At 46.8% G+C, this 23,243-nt stretch overlaps 1 protein-coding gene across 6 annotated transcripts in view; it reads right to left on the bottom strand.

Annotated features, from left to right (window-relative positions):
* Positions 1 to 403: 403 nt before the first annotated feature.
* Positions 404 to 23,243, bottom strand: part of LOC100645321 — a 229,634-nt gene continuing 206,794 nt past the window's right edge. For all 6 annotated transcript variants that reach the window (XM_048405948.1, XM_048405944.1, XM_020863067.2 and 3 more), the window contains 4 exons: positions 14,932 to 15,178; positions 8,033 to 8,144; positions 5,238 to 5,579; positions 404 to 5,157 (listed from right to left, as the gene is read on the bottom strand). In XM_048405948.1, the coding sequence (XP_048261905.1) occupies positions 4,571 to 5,157; positions 5,238 to 5,579; positions 8,033 to 8,144; positions 14,932 to 15,178 (1,288 nt within the window). In that variant the 3' untranslated portion in view covers positions 404 to 4,570. The remainder of the gene's footprint in view (positions 5,158 to 5,237; positions 5,580 to 8,032; positions 8,145 to 14,931; positions 15,179 to 23,243) is intronic.

Genomic DNA, 23,243 nt, shown 5'->3' with positions numbered 1-23,243 from the left:
AAACTCGATCTCGAGGCCGATAACAATGTAATTTTGATTGGATTTTCGGTCGCGTGGTTCTCGGACGAACGTGGAATTTTGTATGGTAAATGCGTCGAGAATGATGAAAAGTTTATACCGTGACAAATGATTTCTCAATGAAATTTACATTCATGCTAACCGATGCATGCTTAATGGAAAATATGCGCGCAAAATTGAACTTACGATCGAGTTATCTCTGTCATTCAGTGTTACTATACATTACTTACGCGCGTTTGTTTCCGCCGATCGATTAATATTTAAATATCAGCGCCAGGTGTTTCTTACACCTATGCTCAACGATCATTCAATGAAGTTATTCGATACGATATTTCGTTCGGGCGACGTATTACAAAGGATAGGGTGAAATCACATAGACATGGAGTGAAATTGAATAGTAAATCGTTTATTAGTACGAAGGTGTGATAGTGTTTCGAGTTAGCCTTGGCCGACATTCGTGATTAGAGTGAACCTGTGATACCATAAGGTGAACGAGTGTGATAGAGTTTTTTTTTTTTTCTTTCTTAAGTGATGTAAGAGATAGATGTTAGAGCTAGTTACCCTGTTCTGCGAGCTGGTGTTCTCCCCATCGATCGGGCCGATTTCGCGTGCTCTTTTACACGATCACGTCACGATTCACCGACTTTCGTGTCTCATCTGCTCTCCCTTCGGACGATCGATCTCTCGCCCTTTTCTATTCACCCGCCGATTCACCCCTCCGAGCTTCCTCCTCGTCGTTAAATTGCAAGGCGGCACGATGGAAAAGGAGAACGTCCGTGCAAGCTAACTTTCAAGAGTGCTACTTGTTATCTTTCGAGGTACTCTAGTGCCTATGATTTTTTTTTTCTCTGTCTTCTTCTTCCGTTCTGCCTATATCGCTAAATCGCAGCTAAAATTAGCGAGATTTAAGGGGAGGAACGTGACACCTCCGTTCTCCCGTTCGAACGTAACAATAAATTAATAATCTCGCGACTCGTATACGCGTTCAAAAAGGGGAAGCAGATCTTCCGCTCTTTCGTTCGTTCAGCTCCCTTCTTTCTTAGATATCTATAAGTACTTCCGCTTCTCTTAGTTCTCGCGTATTAGCTGGCCGGCCAACGAAATTTTCGGAAGGGACGAAAAAACGAAAGAGCGAAGTCAAACTACCCCAGTCTTCACTTTTTCTCCTGGTCGCGATACGCAACAGAGATAATAATGACAATAATAATAATAATAATAATAATAATAGTAATAATAATAATAATAATAATCGATACGTTCTACACGCTCTTTGTTAATGTCAATATAACAACATTTTCGACTGCGACAAAGTACTTGATGGCGAATATAGAATTGCAGGGCGGGATAAAACGGCATATCCCTGTCTCGTTAAATAAGAACAATGATAATAAATTAGGTTTCGTCGTACCTACTGTACACGCGCGTGTATATATACTTATATACTGTATATATAAAAAACGGTCTTGAAAAACGTTTGACTAACATGGACGTAAAATCGTACAAAAAGCGTTTGTCCCTCTTCTAGTTGTGTGGTGCGCGCCCATTTTTTGCTTTCACGCGGGTTTCCACGTCGAGAACCGATCAAACGTGACTCGCCGTTTCGCGTTTCTTTCCTTCCTTCTTTCTTTCTTTCTCTTTTCCCCTGACTCTCTCTCTCTCTCTCTCTCTCTTTTGCACTCTTTGATTGTACGCATCTTTGATCGTACGTGACTGGTCGCGCGCTTTCGTCCCTCGCGATAAGTACGTATAACACCACCTACAGTTCACCTTTATTTTCGCCCGTGAACTCGTTCCCTCTCGCGTATCCCTGCTGCTCTCGCGGATCGATATCGTCCAGCGTTTTTCGCGGTTTTGACATCGCGTGGAAAAGAGGGACGGCCGAATACCACCGAATATCAGGTCATTAGAATTTTAAATTTCCTGTTGTTGTTGCGCCAGATTCAAATGGAGATTAATGCACGGAGAAACGAGAATCACGGAAAGTATAGTTGTTGCTATAAGTATGTTAGGTGGTTAGTGGTTATACAATCTTACAGAATAGACAAGGGAAGATAGATTTGGAGAGTGCAAAGGTAGTCGAGAGGGTAGATTTCTCCCCGGGCGAACGTGTCCAATAGCGTGCTCGCTAAGCACACACCTCATTTCTCGGCTTGTACATATAAAATTATATTTACAACAGAGTGATCTTTTCTTTTCTTTTTCTTTTTCTTTTTTGTCGTGAGGTATTCGCCCTACATGCATCTAAAGAGTGTACAGTATCAAGAAGCAGAAGGGAGATTAACGAGAATCTAAAAGCATCGCTTGCTTCCGCCATTGTTTCATCTCGTTCTTTCTCTCTTTGCTCTCGCATTTCGCCGGCTCACTCTTATGTCACCTCGTACTCGTGCAACTTGTCCTCGGCAATATACGACGCACTGTTCGTTATAAATAATTTAAAAATTATATATTTTTATATATTAAATCGATTCTCTCTGCGATCTTCGTTCTTCCTCTTCTATATTTTGCTCGCCGTTCGGCCACACATACACGTCACACACGCACGCACACGTGAGAAAGTTTGATAACGATATGATACAGCTATGCTACACCGGACTGATCCGGACGCTTCTCTCTTTTATTTTCTCTCTCCATCTCCCTTCGCTTCTCGCATATAGTATTTACACGGGGTCATTCGCGAATAGTTTATTCGTTTGTCTTACATCTATAGTATGTATACCTATGCTTGCTTCTTTGTATATATGCATATGTACCAGCGTGTGCCTGTACAGCTTAATAAGAACACTGTTCCTTGGTTATCCGTCTCACCTTGGTCTGTCTCTCTATCAGCGTGATCGAGGTGCATCGCGAGCGGAAAATCGTGCGACTACCGGCAGTTAAGAGCCTCAATTCTGATATACGCGTGTATAATCTAGAAGACGCGCGAACGAACGTTAATAAGAAATTACGAAGGGAAAAATAATCGTTTCTATCTGACGGGGAAAGAGCAAAAGGAGATCAAGTCTAAGAAGAATATTATTAACGTAGCTCGACGCGTATTCTTTCGTTCCTTCCGCGAGCGCGCTTCCTCAAATACGATTTCGGTTTCATGAAAAGAATCCTTTTACATCTATATGCAAAAGACGACCGGTTACCACAGTTTGATCCGTCGTAGAAGGATACATCGCGACACACGACGAACCGTTGTCTCTGGGCTTGCAGATTATCTTTCGTCGCGGGATTCGGCTTTGAGAATGTAGGACGAGCTAGAAAGGGCTTGCAGAAGGAACACTATATATTCTCTTTACAGAAGCATCAAGGCTTCCGCGAAACCCGCCTCTCGTTCTTTCTTTCTATTTCTCTTTCTTTTTCTTCCCAATGGTCCTTCTGATTGAGTACGCGTCGCGACCTCGTACAGGCATTGCGAAAGTAGGTGCTCCCTTTGATCGTCCGAGTTCAAAAAGCCCACGCGTTCCTGCGTTTCACACTGTCCGGTGTACGACTTATAATCGTAACTTGGTAATTGACGAAGGAAAATTGCAACTCGATTAAGTGTACGCTTAAATGTTTAACGTTACTCTGGTGAATCTACTGTAGTGTGCGTGTATGGCTACGACACTCGTTACGAGTCTTTTGTTTCTCTCTAGGTGCGCGTTTGAAAGTGTTAGTTAGATGCTATTTTACAATCTGATGCGATGTTATGTGTGTGGAGGTGCCCGCGTGGGACGAATTATACTACTAACGCGTCGTATCAAATTAGTCGTATGAAACCAGTTGTGGCTGATCCCTTTAATCGGGGGCAGTGTTCGCGGTATTATATATCGATATTGCGGTTCGGCAGTAAATCGGATCATTCGCCTCGTTTCTTTTTTTTTCGATTCTAATTTGTAGAATCGTCTGACGCTGAAAAAGAAGATGGTAGTCGCACGTCTCGCACGAAATTCGTCAATGTTAAAAATCATCTCTACTTTCGTATAAATTACAAACTAGAAGGCTAAAAAGTCGAAGTTACTTAGTAGCTTTGGTACCAGCCTGAGTCTCATTAGATTACAAATAATTTGTTAAATAGTCTTACTAAATCACTAAGAGATCACTGTTTCCGTTAGTGTTCTGTTTCCTATAATATGATCGTCGTGTTTATATAGTCTCCTGCTATTGCTCTGCTGATATCTCCTCCGTGTTGTTCGAAAGTTCTTCCATGTACTTTCAAAAATCAAAGGACAGACCAACAATAGACCAAAAATATTAAAGTACTCCCTAGGATACTCAACGATACGTTTCTTAAAATATTAAAATACTTTCTATATAACGCGCAACAACGAAATGAAAAAAAAAGATGACACGCCGTCTCGTGTATGAAAAATAAAATACTCTCGTTCGTAGTAAAAACAACAAAGAAAAAAAAACAATTTACAAAATAAATACGCGAAAGAAAACACAATGTCACTACCTTTTAGCGAAGTGTTACAAGCTTGTTTCGATCGGACGATCGAACTACCATCTAAGTTTCCTTTTTTTTGTCTCTACTTCTTCTTCTTCGCAGACTTCTTCCTCTTTGCCTTTCGTTTCACGTACATTAAGACACGATGTAGTCCGCGGAATGATGGGAATGATGAGAATTTCGATGCTTGTCCTTCCTATGATTCGTCCTTGAATTACTGCTGCGCGTGCCGGTAGTTCCGGTGGTACCGGAAGTATGATGACTGTAACCACTGTCGCTGCCGAAACTACTGTCCGGTTGACCTTGGTACAGCCTACCGGAAGATATCTGGTTGCTGTCGCGTGCCGCATAGTACACCGGCTGCGTGTACTTATCGTCGTTATACAGACGGTCTGTGGGTTGCGAGTAGGTGTCCGAGTATTCGCCACCTACTTGCGTGTATACGGCAGCGGTGTCCTGGTTTTGTAGTCCGTAATACTCGGCACCGTATTGCGCCGAGTACTTGTATTTGTCGTTTGACTTGCGAGACCTCTCCTTGTTGCTTCTGCTTTGGCTCGAATAATGATGGAGAGGGCCGAGTACCGGCACACTCTCGTACGGGTTCTCCTCAACCCTGAGGGCCTGCGTCGCTGGCATCGGTGGCACGAAATATGGTAACCTGTGGGCCACCGATGGGACGGACTGTTGTCGTTGATTGCTATTCGATCGGTTGCCAGCTACACCTGAAATTATTTGCAAACGTTAGCTGCGTGTTTGAAGCCTATACTCAAGTAATACACAATTTGAGTTCGTAAAAGCTCACCCGCGACGCTAGGGTAGAGCTGCAGTAACGCGTCCAGCAGCATCCCCTCGTGGAACTCTCCAACATCGTGATTCTTGTCTCTCCTATGCCTGTCCAGACTTCTGGGGCTCCTTCCTCGTCTTTCTCGCGGTGGCCTGCCACCAGCCGGACAGGTGCCCCAGGTTGGACCCGTCGAGGTGAGCATCCTCGCCTCGGACGGTTCACCTACGGAAAGCTCGTCCTCGGCGAACTCGTCCTCGCTCGCCGGTTTCGACGACGAGGGCCGATGATGATGGCGGTGATGATGATGAAGACGATTCCGTGCATTCAGCTCGCTCTCCTCGTCCGTTTCCGGATGGTCCCCTGGAACGAATGAATAATTCATAAGTATCGGTGGCATGAACACGATAATTAATTAGACGCCTGGTTAATTAATTAACAGACAATCTCTTTCGCGCGTCAAAGTTACGATCATCCGGCGTGGAAATCAAGTGGAATCGACGGCCGTGCTTTCAGTACTCAGCTGGGCAATCGGCGTCAGAATTAATTAGTTAGAAAGATCCGCCGTTGTCGTAGCCGTTGTTTTATTTAAATGCGAGGACATGTTTGCCGGGAGAATGGCGGGTAACGGGGCGATTGTTAAGTGAAAGTCTCCACGGAAAGCAAAGCGTGCTGTCGTCATTAGTCGTCGAAACACAATCTAGCAGACACGATGCATGCGACGCGATCGACACCTTGCCGTGTTTTTTCAAACGCGAAACGTTGCCTGTTCCTGTTCCTTTTCCTATGCTCGTGTTTGACGCAAAGTTTTTCTTTCCCCCGTTATTCGGTCGATCGCGGTTTCTACTTTTACATTCGATAATTGAACCGCGTTACCTCTGCGATTGTTAACCGATTGTATTGTTGCGGGTACTTGGTATCAGTTCGACGCTAACGAGAATAACCGTCGTTTATATCGAGGTCATTAAAAAATGAAGGAACCAGGGCTAGCTTGGTGGTTAAAAATCAAAACAGCTATTTTAACTAACGAGCTGCTAGAATGCTACGTCGCTATTCGAGTTTGTATTTTCATCTCTTCAATTATATACGGTCCATCCAATTTCACGTTTCGGTTCTCTCTCCACTTTTCGTTCTGTTTTGTTCGATCCAGAGCATTTCGCGCAAAAATGTGAAACAATACAAGAAGGTGGACAATACGTTCGATAAACTTGACGGTTGACGATTATTAACAAGAAAAGTGAAACGTACAAAGCGAGAGTGTTCGATTGGCATATCGAAGGAACGTAAAAGCAAAACGCGAGCGGAGCACGAGCGAGAAGACGTTTAACGTTAAACGAAAGTTTATCGGTTCGCTCTAATCAACGTTACAGTTTTCTGTTTGACGATCCCTCGAGACATCGGAGGTGTATCGCCCTCGCTTCGTTCTACACACAACGTCCTTATTTACACAGAGGAAAAAGAACAAAACGATGAGAAAACGATGGAAAAACTGGAGGATGCTTCACGGATTACTGCGGTTGCACTTTTAATCTCCGTTATTTTATATCTTGGCGTATTTATCATCGGTTTAAGCGATAGCGAGTAAACTAGGATTTTCCCGGGGGATGAAACTTGAATTCCGCGAAGCGAAGTGGTGTTCGTTGTCGGGCGAAATCATTTCGAAAGCGTAAAATATACGTTCCCTTCGAACAACAGCTGCCAGTTGCATTCTGTTCCTCCATCGGCTCGCGCGATTCGAGTGCCGTGCAAAAACAGCCAAGGTCTCCGATGAGATTCGACCTAACTTTTTAATGAAAAAGGATCCGCGTAGATAAGAGACCACCCCGCGTGACGTTAACCAAGACAAATTATTCCGAGGCAGCGCAGGAATACGATCTCGCATAATATCGCGTATGCTCGTGTGCGAGTGTACAATAAGTTAGAAGCGAGGCGCATCGAGTCGCGCAGCATGTAGTGTATTCGATTACTCCGTCCTCGTCAAACGTCGAAAGTCTCATCACCATGCTAATTAGCTATCCGACTAATGGGAAATATAAGTCAGAGGTCGTGTCACGCTTATCTCCTTGCACCGAAGGTCGGGCGGTGAACGGAGGAATAGATGTGGAGTAGTGTGGATCCCTTGCGCGACACCCAGAGGACCAGACTATCAAGATACTCGCCACGTGAAAGGAGCAAGATACACGGGGAAGAAGATGAACAGCTTCCGATTCCGTTCTGACGGAGATTAGACGCCGACCCGGCTAACTTCATCGCCGACAGTTCGTCGAATTAATTGGGAGATAAGCGAGCAGAGAAAAATGATAGCGACGAATAAATCGAGCGTTCTTTCGTCAACCGTGTCACGCGAAGAGAGAAAATTCTCTCGGCAACGACCAGCAACGAGGAAAACTCTCGGAAAGTTAGAGGAATAGAGGGTGAACTTTGTTTTCCCTCGCCAATATTTGGAATCGTGGTTTAGCTTGGAGAGTTAGGAAAGGTAAACAACGCGATTAATCGAGGGGCAAAGAAGAAGAAGAGCTGGAAGAAGCTTGCAATTCAGTGTTAGCCAACAGCAAAGAACACCCAGATTCAACTCTCTATCGTGGATTAATGGCGACACGGTGCACTCGAATTCTACCTACGTTCTGCCGCAGCAGGATCGAGCCCGAAGATCGCGCGCAATTCCTCAAAGTCTTCACAGCTGAGTCTCATCTAGAAGGAGATCGTGTAATTGACGTTTATACGCGGAACGTTAAGACGTTTACCAATAGGAGATGCGGCAATTGGAATATCGCAAACCATTGAAACCGAGGAATTCCATTCGTTGTGTTACTTACCGTTACTGAGCTCCTCGTAAACAGGATTGTAGAGGTCCTGCGACGTGTACGGATCAGGCCCAGGACTGCTACATACGAATACGCCTCTGTTGGTGTCCTTCACGTCCAACATCTGTCGTGAAAAATAGCGAATAAAAATAATTAGAACCTATCGCGTTTCTAGATTTTTCGCTTGCTTTTAAAGCTATTACGCGCGTGTGTTGAGAGGACGATTCTTCGCGCGACGAAAATCACATGCATGTCACGAAAATTTCGTTGTATCAAGAAACCAGCGATACGTGCCCCATCGATGGTCGGATTAGACCAGTGAAGTTTTTTTAAAAAATTTTTTTAACGAATACTTGTCTCTTGCTATCGACGTATATACCTTTGCAGATTTCGAAGATATTTGGCCAATGTGTTGGGTACATGTTAAAGGTTGCTTCAAGTGACAAACTAAATGTCTACTAAAACGAGCGTAATAATCTCAAGGAGAAACAAGAGTCCCAGGGAGAATAGTAGTAACACGGGTTCATTGCGTTTCCGCTCGACGATTAACTCGTTCTTGCCCTTAAAGACCCTCGAGATCATCCACGCAAGCTGTACCTTCGGCCGAGCCCTGATCGAAGAAACGCTGACTCGGTGCGAACCACGCGGAAGCGAGGGAGCCGTAAGTTAATCCTTAAATCGACGAAGATCCTGGCTTGGGCAAATAATAAAGAACGATCTTGACGTCAGTTTTATTGGACGCTAATTTTATTTCTCCAACTACTTTGTCGGGCAAACATAATCTGATCGCCCTGCCTTGCAACGACGTAGAAAAGTTGCGATGAATTCAAGAAACTTGGAAGCAGTAATTAATTCCTCGATTCATCCGCTCAACTCGACGAAGAATTCAAGGAGTAAGAATGGCGGAGCGACTGTGACGAGCTGATCGATATGCCATAGCATGATTTAATCTTTACTTTCTATTAACGTAGATACTGAAATCCTGAAACAGAGATCTCCCGATAGGTAGCTTCCAGGGATCCGATATTCGTGCATCGATGAATTCTACCTAATGAGGGGATAACTGTACGCGTTAACAGGGATCGAATAACGTATTCGGTCGACAAATTGGGAAAACGTAACTTTGCCAAGTGAAATTTCTCGCTCGCAAAGTTTCCAGCTTCTCTTTACAAGTTTTTACGAGACACAAGAACGATGTTCCGGTATGAGCGAACGTCGAGTGGTTGGAAGGGATAAATCGCGCTGCTTTGTAACAACGCAACGATGGCGGAAGAAGACAATAGCGTGAAGTGGTTCAAGCACTTTCCAAGTACTTCCTAATAAAATTTGATGGAGCCGATTTTCCGCCACTATATGTACGTAGTCGTCGTCGAGCTGGTTTCTTTGCAATCTACGGAGCCACGTTTCGTGCACGGAACGCGTGGAAGATTGCAAATTAGTGGTTGACAACGTTCACGCAGCGCCTGGTTGCCTGTTAGCCCGAAAATTGCTTGGCAATTTCGCGAAGAAAATGGAAGGCGTTGAACGTTCTGCGATCGGGTATCCGGAACGAACTCGTCGTCCTCGTGACCTCGAATCGCCGAAATCGAGTTACTCCGGTAATCTAGGGAATCACGAGGGAGCCAAGGCAAACGAAACCGGCGAGCTTCCCTCGAATGAATTGAAGTCCCGCGGGCGGCGATATCAGCCACAAAAGAGGATCACTCTATTACTTTTGCTTCCTTTTCTGCCGTATACCGCGCACTCGAGGGCGTTTCTCCCTTGGTCCTTCTGTCTGTCTACTCGCATCTCGCCTAATCACGCGACTTGCCCTTCGCCTTCCAACTTTCTTTCGATTGCCTTTCTGACTGCTCGATAACTCGATTATTGACCTTTTTTCACGAAGGCACGAAAAGTACGTCCGTTGAACGAGATAACAGACTACGTGGAAAGTAGTTCAAGTTCCTTTAAAATACTTCTACCTTCTTTGTTTCATATTCGAAATTCATCCTCGCAGTTGATCTTCATTAACACAGTTTGCAAAGTCATAGCAGAAGGTGCGAAGAATCGGCTCGTGATCTTTTGCGAGATCGCGATTACATTTAACCTGGGTGCGATCGAGATGCAGCCGGATGATAGACGGGCGGAGCAAACGCCCGAAGCTCTTTGCTCTGAATACAGATTCCAGGGGGGCGATATTATCGTCGCCGAAAGAGGATCACTCGATTACCGGCGTCTCGTTTAGAACGGCGGCTCCGGACGAAGGTAATTGTCGCCCTTAGCGAGTCATGGCCCCGGCGCACCATGTACCTCGAGGGTTCTTTCTAATAGCGGCGCATCGCGAATCGAGCGATTCCTCCTTGAATCACGTAAATTTCGCGGAACTCTCGCCGTTTCGAATTTACCTAAAGCTGCGAGAATCTTCTGTGGGAAGGAACATACGAAAAAAAAAAGAAAAAAGAAGAAGAGGAAACTCGCGCGGAATCAACGAAAGCGAAAAGATAATCGATTTCAGCCGGCAGCTTTCAATTTCCCCTGTAAGGATAGCCTGTTATTATTTCCAAAGTGGAAACGATTTGGATGTTTCGCCGATCGGCTATGGTATCGGCGCGAACGGTAAACACTTTCGTGGAATAATAGCCATAAATTTGCTTTCCGCATGATTCGCGTAATATAAGGAATCTCTTATATGCCTTTACTTCGTATACAACGAAAGGGAATGAGGAAAAGAGGCAGAGGGAAGAAGAGGGGGAAAAGAGATGAAACGAAAGGGTTACGAAGAGATGAAACATTATAGATAAAGAGTGAAAGCGGAAAGCCTAGATCAAGCTACGAAGGCGTAAAAGAAAACACGAGAAAGAGAAGGACGAATGTTGAGTGAGATTGAGATAGAGGCTTAAGCCATCGTATCCAACAGCAGGAAGCAATATGTCCGTACCGTAATAGCGTGGAGCACGAAGGTTAATGGGTTGTCCCTAACGCGCCTAACCTGCCCCACGTTCTCCGTGTGTCTGCTCATCGCGCGTCTGATCCACCTAGCCGTCACATTGTATCCTGATAACGCGTTCCCCTAATCGACTAATTTACTGCATCTCTTCCAATTACCGGATATACTCGAAGAATACGACGCTATCGGCCAGCCTGCCGATTCTACGAACCGGACCACCTCCATTTCCTGACGTTCCGTCGCGTCGTCCCGATAAACGTAACGAATCTCATAAATTTTGAGACCACACGTCCATTAATTTTGACCGATCTAGCACTATTTCGATGGCCGAACGATCTGATCGTACACGATTTCGCGGACAAGTACGTCGAGTATTCGAACGATTCGAATATACGATGCTTCGATACGATTGAACTTGGTGTATCTCGATCGAACATTCGCGCAAGCGTATTCCTCGAAATGAAGATCGACCGTCGTTCTGACCAGGTAACGGCAGGACGTACACATGATAGCGATGTCGTGGTCACGGAACGTTACCGTAACCTGCTAATTGTTAGTTACGGTGACAATTGCATTAGCTTCCTAAGTTCAATCCCTCCTTTGCCCGTTGGCCATCGTTATATCGTCATTGCTACGATGCTAGCGCGGTTTCGTGGCCTAACGACGTGCCAGGATATGGATTAGAGCGGCGTAATTGAGCCAACAACAGGTGGGACAGAGAATCGAGGGCCAACAGCCTCAAGATTGGATATTTATTGGCTTATCTGACGCGGTCTAACGAAAAAAGGTCGTTCAGTTTCGAGGTGGGCGAACGATCGAAGGTTTCGAGGATGATTTAACTTAGCTCCAAGAGCGTGAGAGATTCTTTTATGGAAGAATCGTTCGAAACGAAACGTCCGAGTTTGCGAACATCGAAACATTGCGTTCGATAGCTTCCAACAGCCCTGGCCTCGTTGGTTAACGACGTGGCACGACATCGATCGCGACTAGCGATCCAGACAACAACAGGTGGATATTAAGTCGTTCGACTGACGGTTGCACAAATTATTTTGTTATTCGACGCTTCGGTCTACGTTTGAATCGAAACTTGGAAATTCGAAAGCAAAAGAAATCTTGAAATTTCTACACCGGTTGGAGGTAGCGCAGAAACAAGCACAGTTTTCCAAGGTGAACTGTCCGAATTCGGGAGCCACAAGGGGAAACGGAAGATGTATTCGAACAATTAAATTACGTTCGAGGGAGAGATCATGGCGCGGACTCCATTTGCGAAATTAGAGAGGTTCGAGGTTGCGCAATCGGTCGGAGAGGCAACGGTGACGCGGCACAATGGTAACTCGTCAATCTTTTCCTTGATTTCTCTTCGGCTTTCCTTTGGCCTCTTTTTTCCTCTCTGCTTCCCGTCTGCCATTCTCTGTCCGTGACGTCTCACTCTTTTTCATTGTCCCTCTTGTTCTTTTTCTTTCTCCATCCTCCTCCTTCACGCGCGTCTTTATCTACGCGGAAAAGCCTTTCACCTCTTACCGGGCCTCCTCTAAAAAAGGGAAACCGGACGTACATTTTTCATTTCCTTTAGAAAAAGTTTGAACACAGAAGTGGTTATTCCGTGTCCACGTGTATTGTGTCGGGAGACGATAGGTCCGCGCGCGAAAATATCTTTTTCATTAGACATAGCCGGCGGTCTCTATTGTCGCGTGGATTACGTTCGCGTCGTTTCGAGTCTGCCACGAGAGTCTAGCATAGATTTCTCGCGTACCGCATCGATTTTCTTCTCTTTTTCCGTAAATTATCGAGCGATTCGCGCCATCGATCAAGATTCAGCGCGCGTTACGAGGGATGCGGGGGATGGGATAGGATTGTGGACCGGGTCAATAACCACTCCTCGTCAAATTTTTCAGTAAAGTAATTTTATTTTCTCAAACTCTCCTCCTTTTCTCAGTACTTCAATATATACAGAACTTTCTCTGTTTGTCGTATCTTCTCGCTGTTTTTCTATCTCTCCCTTTAATTCTACTTTCTCGAACCCGTTCCGGAAGTTATTTACAAGACACAGCTTACCGTACACCGGCTACGGTAATTGAATAATACGTAACGACAATAAATAATAATAATCTGCACGACGATAATAATTAATCGCGATAATCGTCTGCCGAACGTCTATACAAACGAGAAACACAAGCGTGTCCGATAACTGCGTTCACACGGGTGCACAGTTACTCACGGATTCTCCACCATCTGTTTAATATTTTATATTAATATACGATTTCTCTTTCTCTTTCTCGCTGTCGCGTAAGTCTCTGTCTCACTCTGTGTATATTATTTACAATTTGCCAGTTGCACGATCTAATCTATTTACAACCATGGAGTGCATCTAGACGCCGTGCTCACACAACCAAAGATGGATAGTAAGGCCTTCAGTTCTTATCCCATAAGCTTTCTTTTCTATCCTTCTCTCTCGGCCCCTTACAATTTATACCACCTCACCCCCTCTTTTTATTCGCTCTACAGCGTATTTTTAAACAAGATTGTGCAAGCACGGTCGCGTAACAAAATAAATACTGACTAGTCGGCGCTAGTGTCTTCGCCTCGTCACCGATGATAGCGAGCAAGAGGAACGAGAGCTTGGCCGACCAACGTGAACGAAACAAATAGGAAAAATCTACGTGAAACGGAATGGCCGGCGGCTCTCTTGCTCGTGGAATGCAAAATAACGGAAGAAAAAGAACGACTGTACTCTGGCGCGAAAACGCGAATGGAAACGAAAGAAAGAACGTCGAGGCGGTGGCTCGTCTAGGAGGAACACGCCTCGTGTCACTTGTATCTGTTCGCTGAACCCGGAAAGACACTAGACTACCTTAAGATGGAACGTACCTACGACGAGTTTATACGGAAAACGCGGGGGCCAATGATCGTGGCCAACGATATCACGGGATATGTAAATCGTCTCTCGTTCCCGTGATCGGGACGTTCGAGAATGCTTGGAACTAGTCGGGGACAGACATCCGAGACAGAGCAGTCTCTATAAGAAGATGTCGCTCGCGAAAGACATGTGTCACGTGGTCTGTACGTTCAAATAGATGTCCTCGGGCTTGCTCAGGAGGTTGTGTATCTGTTGCATCGTGCAAAGCGGGCACACTTCCTCCTCCGTGCCCTCGGCCACGATCCTTCTGGCTGTGCCCGGCGCTTTTCTAGACCCAGAGTCCACGATGTACGAGTAACCGTCGGAATCTACCGAGTTCGACCTGGGCGAGGACGAACGGAGCAATTTCGGCACCTTGACTGCGTTTATCGTGTCCGAGTGATTTCTCGAATCGTACCTCGTGGACTCCAGTTCCGTGTCTTTGAAATCGATGTACGAATATCCCTCGGAATCGACGGACGGTCTTCTGCCGTTCGAAGCGTCATCCCGAGATACGAGTCTTTGAACAGGTTGCGTCTGACCGGAGGAATTGACGGATGTCTGAGAACGATCCGAGGGTGTTTGGAGTCTGGGTCGGTGGGTCGGTGTAATGGGAAGACGAGAATCTATCGGTCGACTAGGTGATACGCAACTGTTGGCCAGATAATTCTCGTTGGTCAGGTTCGCTTCGATGTCGGAACAAGTTGAGATACAAGGAACATCGGGTGTCGGAGTGGGGGGCAGAGGCTGTTGGCTGGTGATCAGGGCGTTCTGACTGGCCAGTAGCATGTGACTGTTCCGAAGAACGTTACTGCCGTTTTGCAAGAGCGGACTGGTCGCGGTGATGCATCGAGAGGAAGGCGTGTGCGTGGCTATCGAAAGTGGAACACCCTGGGACTTGGCGAGCAGAGCTCGTGGCGTTCGATATCCGCCTAAGACCGCCCTCGAGGGCTTGTCCTGGACGCGAAGTATCGCCCTCGGGTCCCGGTAGTCGAGATAGTCGAGATGATGAGGCGCCGGGGCGCGCGCACGCTGCAACTGCTGCGGCTGTCGTTCCCTTAGGCTGTGTCGCTGATCGGGATTTCGTACCTCGATCGTGGGCGCCTGGCTAGGGTGATGGCTGGGCAGGTGATTCTGTCTGTGATGCAGCTGCGAGTGCGTCACCGCTTCCGGCAGGTCCTCGTACAGCACCGCGCCACCCGCACTGCCGGTTCCACCGTGTGACTGTCCGTCAGCCAGCACTCGGCTCCGACCACCGGCCGCGGCTGCGGCTGCGGCCGCTGCAGCTCCTGCTGCGCTCTTGCACGGTAACAGGTTCTGCACTTTCCGCTTGTGTCTGCAACAGAAACCCAGTGACCACCGTTAATGCTACGTGATTCGTATACCAATTTATTGCGAGGACTAGGTGCAATTCGATGACGTGGACATCTAGTGACACGCGAAATACAGCCGATAGCAACTCCAAGAGCAAATAGACATTACTTGCAAGTCTAATCGTTAATAGTATAAGTCGAGTCGAATAGTCGAGATAATTTGGAGGTAACTGGGCAGTGTCATTGACGGTCACGATCACTCGTAGATCACCGGCCAGATGGACGTGTCATAAATGTTCAGGATAACTCGAACGTTCCATCCTGTTCATGCAAGAGAAAAAGATTTATCAAACGCGAATAGAGGGTATCGAATAGACGAAAATCGGAAGCAAGTGAAATATCACGATTTCACTTCGCTTCTAGCAGATTGAAAATCGAGCGACATCGAGGACACCGGCGGCAGTCGACATACTTTGAAAAGCTATGTTGATATTCTACTCGGTTGGCTCTCATCGATTCGCTTTTGCGTTTGCTTCCTTCCCTTGGGTTACGTTTAACCATCGACGTACCAGATTAGTCGGATGTTTGTTGCGACTGTTTTCGGTCGCGAAGCGGTTCGCGTTATTGTAAAATATATAGTTCGAGGGTTTGTCTGATATTTCATTTTATTTGGGCTATATTCGCGGCATAGCTAAACTTTCCACAGACATGTCGCCGACGATGATAAAACGTCCTTGGAATTAGAGCGAAATCTCCTTTGCTGGTGAAATAAACCAGAAAGAGGCAAACAAATTTACCAGCGTCCGTAAAAAAAGCAAGATCCAGGAATTCCTCGTTAAGGATACCTCTATTACGGCCTGTGACCAGGTAGATCTTGGTTTCATCTACGTCTCTACGAAAAGTTCTTCGGTGGATGGTGGGACGTGGAAGAAGCTCGATTTGCGGTACGCCGTCAATCTCGCCTTCCATCCTTCGAGGCGCACCCGTATACGAGCAGAGGGTCGTCTCACGGATGGACCCTGGTACGTATACGCTGCTATGGGTACGCCGCATGGCAAAGTAGTTTACCCTTCAAGTTTTAATTATCTAATTAACTCTATCAGTTCGATAATATTTGCCCGTGTAATTAAACCACCAACTAAGGTTAACAACTTGTGGCGCACTTTCAATAGTAGGTCGTCGAGGTGAATGGCTCGACCGAACCGAGAACGTAGTATATCTGTATGTATTACGCGAAAATAGGTGGTAAAGGTATAATAAGCGATTTAATTACTGAACTACTCGATCTTTTTCCCTTGCGGCCAAAGGTTGATCGAACGAACAAATATAAGAGACGAAGGAAAGTCGTTCCTTGCTTTCTCTATTGTTCGTAAAGGCTGTAAAGGAGGTATCATTTCCCGAAAAACGACCATGATTTTGGTCTTAATTCAAGGGACAGGATAGTTACCTAGCCGGGTAGTATAATGAAGGTCGCAAAGACGTGGGGGCGGGGGGAGCAAACAAAATTAGTTCGAGAGGTGGTCGAGTCCTAAAAGATTATTCCAGCCCGGGCAAAGAGCCAGTTACGTCGTAAAACAGGAGGCAAAGGCGGTTTAAATGAGAAACCCAGAGAGCGAGCGAGAGAGACCTCCCTTCCGGTTCCGGAGAGAACTCGTGGCAAGCAGAGGTCGAGCCGCAACAGAGCAGACGTTCCTCGCGGACGTTCGTGGTTTGATGTGCTTCGTGTTTCACGGTCCACGGTCCGGGAGCTGAAACCATCGCGGCAGATTCACGCCGAGCCGGGTCTGGACAGAGAGACGAGCGTAAACTAGGTATTCCTCTGCTTCCTCTGCCGGCAAGATTTCAATTTGCCTAATGCCGTCGACTGTCAGCCATAGCGCGACCGCACTTAGCGATGCTCTTAACGCACGCAGACCGCCAACACGCTCCGTGAGCTCTCTCTCCTCGCTGCATAGCTGCACGCTTGTGGCACTTGCTTCGTTTCCCGATGAAAGCTGCGTACTAGATGCACGTGGAAACGATGGCACCCGGTGCACCCTGTGCAGTTTGGTTCTCAATCGTACGTCCTCTTTCTAAATAGATTCGTCCATTCCCCTCGCCTCGCTCTCTACTTTCAAACGTGTGGTTAAATAACGTTCAATAGGCAGCGACTACTTTGTTTCGCATGTGTAGGACTCGAAGTAAATCCTGGAAATCTCTATGCCGGTAGGATTACTCCAACGATTGTCAAGGATATCCCGTACGTCTGTTGGAATATTACGGCATTTCAAAGACTCTGTCGTTCGACGAATCACAGAGAAGGCGAGTCGTAAAGCGCATATTGCATGAGAGACACTGGGCCCGTTGAATGCACCTGGAATAGGCTAGTTGTGTTCGTGATCCTGTACCCGTGCTAAACACGGTATCGCGAGCTTGCGGTCGTATAACGGACCATAAAGCGCTTTGTGGAGTGTCGACCCTTCGAGTATACGCGCACGCATTCGTCCAAGAGCTTTCCCTCCATCCCTCGGTGATCGTGTTGGACACGCGCAAGCTCGTGTTTGCGTTTTTCCCTTTTTTTTTACCTATGATGATTTGCGAAAATCCACGTACCTCGACGCTATTGTTCGTGATATCAGAGTTATTGGATTTTCGCTCTGGAAAATTCTAGGGAGCCCGTTAATTAGTAGCCCATATAAAACGCGCAAAGTTCGAATTTGCCCTTTGGGGATGTCGAAGAGCCGCGCAGGAATTCGTCCTGATGAATTTCAAACTGCAGTTCCCCGCCGTGAAATAGCTTCCACAGAAACAGATGAAACTTCCGGCGTTTCTAATCAATTCCGGTGGGATATAGAGCGGTCAAAATCCAGCCCCTGGCTTTTGTCTTTTAGCTTCTCTCTTTATATTTCTCCATAAATAGTGTAACGAGTTTCCATTAAGCCTTAAAACTGTTCCATTTTATTTTACCATTTCTTTGCTGCTTTCTCTCGACGACGCTCCATCGGCCATCTTCAAATGGATTTCATTTGGTTCTACCGGAGAAGCTTCTTCGCGATTAGTTTCCTAGGCGCTAGCAGGAAGAAGAAAGCATCGAAGCTCGAGGAAAACGAAGACGGCGCACAAGCGTGAAACAAAGAGAGTTGAAATAAAGGGATTCCGCGTTGCGTAAGGAGGTCGTGCGACGTTGAAACGCGTTTCAATGGCGATCAGCTTCTTTCTCGCCTCGATCCTCGGTCTGTTTCTTCGGAAAGCTGCGCTTCAAGCTCCAACGAATTCTCTGTCGACCGAACAGTGAATAGGTCGTTTAAGCGGAGCTTTTAACTCGAGCTAATTAAGTGCCTTTTCTATGTTTCTATCTGGTTCCGACGCGTGCAGCTGGATAACGCCTTTCGTTTCGTTCTGTCTGCTTTCAAGGCTCGCTCTTTTGCCATATTACACGTCGCGCGTATCCAGGAACGCGTGGTTATTGCAGACTCGCTCGATAATTCTCTCGCTGACGTCCCCGATCCACGAATGGACAAAGAGGTCCTAGCCGTGTAAAGACTCGCTCGATTGCTGATCGAATCAACCAGATTCGGAAATTGAGGCTGATAGGAGCAATGCAAAGGACGAATTTTATTCGAGATGAGTCAACTTACGGTACTTTCGACGCTTGCAAAAATAACAGAATATTTAGAACCACGTTTTTACGTAGAAGGGTACTCATTCATCATTGCTATCCGTTCGAAGGTAAGCGTACATGGTAGCTGGTAACCGGAAGCACGAACCGGTTAAACCCGAGCTCGTGGAGCTCGGTGTAGCGACCCTCGCCGACAAGCGCATAGGATTTTGAAGTTTACTCGCCGCTGCAGTTTCTCGTAAGCTTCTCGAAACTACAAATTTTGCATATCAATGCGCATAGATACATCCAGCCCCAGCCTGTCGACTCGATAAACGACTTACCATACCCCGCCTCTCTCCACCGATATCCTTTTACCCTCCATAACCCGCAGGATTCCTCTTCCCAGTCGGTAATATCGTTGCTCCTTCGCTATTCGTGGATATACGGGGTACCGCCTACCCTTTCCGAGTTAGACTACCGTAGAACGTTTTGTACGAATGACACTACGTCCGTAGGAAATTCAATCAAACCAGACGACCTTTCGCTCCGAGAATTACTTAAAAATCAATGTCCGTACGATACACGTATCACCGTGCAAAAACTTAATTACACGTGCCAGATCCTTCCGTACGCAAACGATATATCAGACTTCAAAGTTTATGGTCCCTTCAGGAGAGACATAAATCCCGACGATTTATCTCTGGAGGCTCGACGTACGCGTACACCGTCGTGCAAAACCAAATCCGACCCCCATGTCCAAGTTGTACAAGCAGGGATATTGTTTTGCCGCTATCGCTACGGTCGTAGAACGGTACACACGCTTATCAGGAAGGGTTACCATGGTGGAGGCATTATTTCCGTCCGGTCAAGTGACCTCCCACGCGTTGGTTATCGTCCACGAACTGATCCGGGTCCTCGGCGTCTCCGACTGCCCTCCATGGGATCGTCCATGCATGGACGACCCTTTATAGCTACGGTATACGTCGTGCAACGACCCGGGCCGCCGTTTTCTCCGACGATCGTAGATAACACGGGGACAAAGGTGGCATCGAAGAGAATCGCGTTCTTTCGTTTCTCGAAAAATGCTCGAATTCACTGGAGGAATAGAAAATATGAAAGGAAGGCTGGCTCCGAAGCTGTTGCAAAAGTTCTCGAGGGGACGATGGGTTCGCAATGCCATTTAATATTTAACGGCGTAACGCGCCGACACGAAAATCTCTTGCCGCTGGTACTCGGGCGCCGACCAGGAGGGGCGAGCAGGGGGTGAGGAGTCGATGAAAGTCTAAAGGGGCAAGAAAGTAATCTCGAGGGCTGTATACAGAGGCGCGTAGGTGTGTACGCGCACGTGCCGCAACGTGCGGCGTCGCTTGATTGAAACACCGCGGATATTTAAATTGCGAAAGTTTACGAATAAATTTGTGTGCTAAGGTACTTCTCGTCGTGCTGCTTCTCCGCCCGAGTTTACCCTGCTTTTTTGGGATTTACCTAATGAGCTGCTGCCCGCCGCCGAACAAATACAACCGACTCACGCCTTCCGCATCACCGTCCGGTGGAAAGCCGTTGAAAAACGCGCGGATTGTCTTTCTATCGAGTCGCTTAACGCCTGCATGTTTCCTTCGCTTCTATAGCGACTTCAACCAAGTCCGATACGCGTCGCGCTTATTCGCAGCTCTAAATCTGACTCCAAATAAAGAGCGTGAACGTTAGAGAACCAGCTCGAGCGAACAATTCTTAGAGCGGACTTAGTACCTTCTCGATTTCACCATCGATTCGATCTTTAAAGGATCGCCCAATATTCAAGCAATAAACGTGATGGTTTGCGACTAAGACGATGTGTTCAATAGGTAGGCGGTGGCAGGTGCGAGGGTCATTGAAGATGCGGAGAAGTTAGCAAACGGGAAGGCGAGCGAGAGTTTGCCGCCCAACAGGAAGAGATACTAAGGGAGCGGCGTAGCAAGGGGTTAGTAAGTGAAATGGAGCTTGATTAACCAGCCGTCTGACTATGAGGCTGTAGCTCGAGTGCGGGTCGAAACAGGACGGAGGATGGCGCTGTAATGATCTCAAAGGTACTTGGATTCGCGTGGAAGGTGTGCAGTCACGTCAAACGTCTCTGCAGTTGTAGAATGTCCCTCGAGTGGCCCCCACTTGGCATAACCAGGCACATTGTGCATTACCAGAAGATAGGCACGTAGATAAAGTGGAGGCCCCTTTGACGGAAGGCATTAACGTCGTTTCAAGCATCTTCGGACAGATAAGGTTGACCAAGTGAGCTGTTGCGACTGTTCTCCCATTGTTCTTCCGAATTCGAAACGATCGACTCTCCGACAGGTCTACGATACCTTTTAAAACTAAAAGAATGTACAGGCTGATCTTTGTTTAGATATTCGAGACAAGATTAACGCCGTTCTAACGAGAGAATCGAAATATCCATGATGTTCTATCGTCTACAGGGTGGGTTGAGGCGCGTGAAAGGGATGATCGACGAGCACGGTGCACGAGGTCACTGTTTGTCGTGGCTAAAAGCATCGGCAATATTATATGGATGTAGTATCGGATGTCCTGGCCTCTAGCATATACGTTTCCCGGTGTCCGATTACCGTTTACGTCCCGAAGGAGCATCATCCTCCGATTTCGAAGGATAACGCGGATCTCCTACCTCCGAACGGAGATTGCGGTCGGATGAACAGACCGTTTCCTTTTCGGCTTTCCTTTCCTCTCACCTATACTCTTCCTCTCTCGCTTATCTTTTCTCTTGATTTTGTACGGTCGATCGATGAGACACGTTTTACAAGAAAGACAGTCCAGTAACAAACAGAGAGATTTCAGTGGAATCGTGGCAATTTCAAGGGCGGTACGATCGAAGAGAAGTAAATCACGTTACAGAACGTTACTTGGATAAATCTTTTCTCGTTCGATGCTCGCTTTAATGCTATCCCTCGCGCGATCGCCTGTTTCTTCTGGGAATTCTGACGGCACTGTTGTCAGCTGCGGCATTGTTGTCGCGGCAATATTTGACGCGTGGATGGAAATTAATAAAAATCCAGATATCGTATATCAACGAGGCTACGTCGATTTTTATCAGCGGGTGACTTCGATGGATTTTCACGAGAGCGATTCAATCTTCGTGTCTGCGTGAATATGGGTCAAGGGCCGAGCGGTTGGTTGGAAGGGAATTCGCATTTCAGGAGCATCACGTTGACGTGTTGGCAGACTTTAATCGCATCTGCAGCGTACGTTCAGCGGCCTGTCACTCGTCATGCTCGAGCCTCGAATTCGATTTGCTCGTCCCGCACCACCTCGTCCCTCTTCTTCTCTCTCGGTCGCATCGGTTCTGTCCCTTCGACCAGAGAATATTTCTCTCCTCCTGCCATTCCGGTCTCCGCTGAATATTCAGAAGGCGTTCGTTCGATGGATGGCTTAGCGGCGCGATAAGAGGGAAAAAATCGGGAGAAAGAAGCCGAAAGAAAGAAGAGGAAGAGGGTATTCCGATAGGTGGAGAACTGGTATTATGGTTGGGAAGGCGAGGAAATTAGCTCTCGCCAGTTTTAATATCCGTTTTATTTTATTTCGCGCCAGGATGCTCGACCGGACCCGTTACGTTGCGTGGCTTTCTTCTCTCTTTCTCGGCTCGCAGGATGCCGATACCTTGTGAAGGTATCGTCGCGAGGGATCACGAACATAGAAGGGAGAAGCGAAGTCGAAAGGGTGCAGAATTCACCAACCAATTTCCTACGTAAGGATTATTTTCCGCCACGTAGAAATTTAATTTTCGTACGCCTTGAATCTATCAATTCTACGCTAAAGCTGGATCTGTCGACGTAACTCGAGACAGCGCTCACATTGTCGATGTAAGCGGCAGAGTGGCGTTGCTTTATCCAGCTTATAGTTTAATTAGAATTTTTAATAATGCGCTGTCATGCTTCGAATCCACTTTCACGTTCATAGAATATGCACGATTCGATCTTCGTGCAGGTACTCCCAACGACGAAATGAGAGTTCCACGAATCGGACGCCACTTTGCAGTCTCCTTCTACCCGCCACTGATGTAAATTCGTGAAATTAATTTAAGTAACAAACGTCGAGGCGAGTCGGTTGTTCCCTCTTAACGTCGTTCCACTCGCTTGTATTTCTTGAGATTACTAAATAGACCGTAACCAGAGGGTAAGTTGGACGCGCCGCAACAGAGGTAAATCACCTCTAAATGATCTTCCATCTCGTTTGTTCTCTCTGGCTTGGTACCCGACGACCGGCCTAAATGACGATCTCCTTTGAACGAGGTCAGGTACGCTGCCACGGCTTCTCATTATTGCTACGTGAGGGAATAATTAAGCGACGAAGAGATTAAGAGGCTCGTCAGTATTGCCGTCCGCGCGGTCTTTAATTCGTCCGGAGGATTTCTATCTTTATGCTTTCCTGCGCGAATCGTCACCCTCTCGAGACCAACCGGAATTGCTTTGTACTCGCGAGTACCTTGGAAAACCTTGTCGTTTCCGACGCTGTTGAAACAA

The sequence above is a fragment of the Bombus terrestris genome, chromosome 5 (assembly GCF_910591885.1).
Source record: "Bombus terrestris chromosome 5, iyBomTerr1.2, whole genome shotgun sequence".
NCBI classification, from domain to species: Eukaryota; Metazoa; Arthropoda; class Insecta; order Hymenoptera; family Apidae; genus Bombus; species Bombus terrestris.
Note: the sequence above shows the minus strand (reverse complement) of the source record. Positions and strands in the feature narration are given on the sequence as shown.